At 38.7% G+C, this 2,141-nt stretch overlaps 1 protein-coding gene across 1 annotated transcript; it reads right to left on the reverse strand.

Moving 5' to 3' along the window:
- Positions 1–247: 247 nt before the first annotated feature.
- Positions 248–1,664, reverse strand: LOC122760847 (odorant receptor 131-2-like). Its single transcript, XM_044016026.1, has one exon. The coding sequence runs from the start codon at positions 1,452–1,454 to the stop codon at positions 552–554; it is 903 nt and encodes a 300-aa protein (XP_043871961.1). The 5' UTR covers positions 1,455–1,664; the 3' UTR covers positions 248–551.
- Positions 1,665–2,141: the final 477 nt, after the last annotated feature.

Here is a 2,141-nt window from a genome sequence, read left to right on the forward strand (position 1 = left end):
GTGTGTGAAAGACAGAAATGTTGTATGTGTGTTGTTAGAACACCATGTGCTAGTTTAGGGTCCCAGGGTGGTTCAGCTGGGTTTTAACAATTATATGTATATGTTGTTAAAACAATATACATTGATAGTTAAAACAATATTGTAAAAACAAACTATCCCATTAAAACATCAAAATGTTCAATTGACTGGAGTTAAAGTGCTTATTGTAGTAGTTATTATGTTTAATAATACACATGTACATCCACAATCTGGCTTATAAGAGCATTTATTATTAGTTATTAACAGGTGTTAACTTTTATGAATATGGATCAGAGAATTTGTCTTAATTTTGGTACAATCAGAAGATTTTTGTAACAGTGATGAATAAAAAATTATTACAAACAATGACAAGAGAGAAGTCCTGCAGCTAAGTTTGAAATATGAACTAATATTGTTGCCATATGACGATTCAAAATTATTTGTAAAGCCTATGTTCACAGTGGTAACTCAGTGGGCTTTACAGAAACAAAAAAGAGGCGGACATGTTTTACTGTCAATCACATTAAACTTGATTAGTGTTTCTTATACAAACCACAAAGAACAAAGCTTCTCAGAGCAACAGAAAACTTTTCATCCCTGAGGCCGTAAATGAGAGGACTCAAACACCTCGGAGAAAGAATAAACATGATGTAGTTGAAGTACCTGACGTTAATGTAGACCAACAGGTTAATCTGAAGCACAGCAGCCTCAATGAAAGGACACCACAGCTGGAAAAGACAGAGGAACAGCTGAAAGCCATGAAGAACCACAGTTCTGAGGCCTTTCCATGTCGACTTCCTGTTCTGTCCTGATGCAGCTCTGGCCACCTTCATTATTTTAAAGTATGAGAAAATGATAATGATAACCATGATCAGGAAGTACAACTGACTTATTGCAGACCTAAGATGACCCTGCCAGGTATGGAGGATGAACTTCTCCACAGAGCACTCACCGCTCTGGGTGTAGAAGCTGTGGTTCACAGACGCAAAGAAGATGGAGAGAAAAATCACATCGGGCAGAGCGCTGATGGCATGAATGATGAGGATGCAGTGCAGAGCGCTGCGTGTGGAGCACAGCTCTCCGTGTCGCAGGGGCATGCAAATGGCCACAAAGCGCTCCAGCGTCATCACTGTCAGAGTCAGTGGAGTGATAAAAGTGTATAAGGACACAGTCACATACACAATAAGGCAGAAGGACATTTGTATAGTGAAATGAAAGTGAAATAAAAGAAGCAGAACATCACTCAGGATTAAAATCACACAATCAGACATGAGAGTCATTGCAAAGAAGATGTAGCGCATGGTTGTGTAGAAGAAATCCTTCATGAAAAAGACTGTGATCAGCAAAAAGTTGATGCAAAGGAAAAGTGATATGAAAACCTGAACTAGAATGACACTGTCATTGTTTACACGCACTGAAGAGTCATTGGCTGCCATTTACTGCAGTAATTTAGCTCTTAAAGATGATAGAATAATTCAGCTCAATAGATGTCAGTGTTAATCAACCGGTCAAAACTGATGATGAAAACATACACATCATTTTAGGGTCTCAAATACATAGAGACTCAGTTTACCAAGCTGTTCCTGAAAAGTGGTTCACAGTTACAATTTTCTGCCGAGCTCTGTGCTGCACAGTGAGCAACAACTGTGTGTGAAGACTTTATAACAGTAACTACAACACATCACAAGTTTACTCACCAATGTTGTCATCAATGAGAAACCTCACAGGTGATGGTAACTATAGTTACTGTCTCTGCATCACATTACGAAACATACAAGACATTTTAATGTTATTTTCAACAGCAGAGCTAATATATTGAAAACACAAACACAGCCCAACAGGACACAAGTCTCTCCCTGCACCAACCTCATCATGGTGCCAACATTCTACTCTTTAGACTAAATATTTTCCAACCACATAATGCTAAATAGTGAACACATTGTTACAACTATTTTACACGTCAGCTTGCTTGTGAATCGATTCTCTGAACCATATCTGTGACACAAACATAATATCCATGTCCTTGCATCCCAGACCTCACAGGACACTACACTTCCATCACCTGTTCGTAAAGGTTGTAGTTATAGTCCATCGATGGTTCTCCACTCACTTCCTGTTACGGA

This window comes from Solea senegalensis, unplaced genomic scaffold (genome assembly GCF_019176455.1).
Source record: "Solea senegalensis isolate Sse05_10M unplaced genomic scaffold, IFAPA_SoseM_1 scf7180000014081, whole genome shotgun sequence".
Taxonomy (NCBI): Eukaryota; Metazoa; Chordata; class Actinopteri; order Pleuronectiformes; family Soleidae; genus Solea; species Solea senegalensis.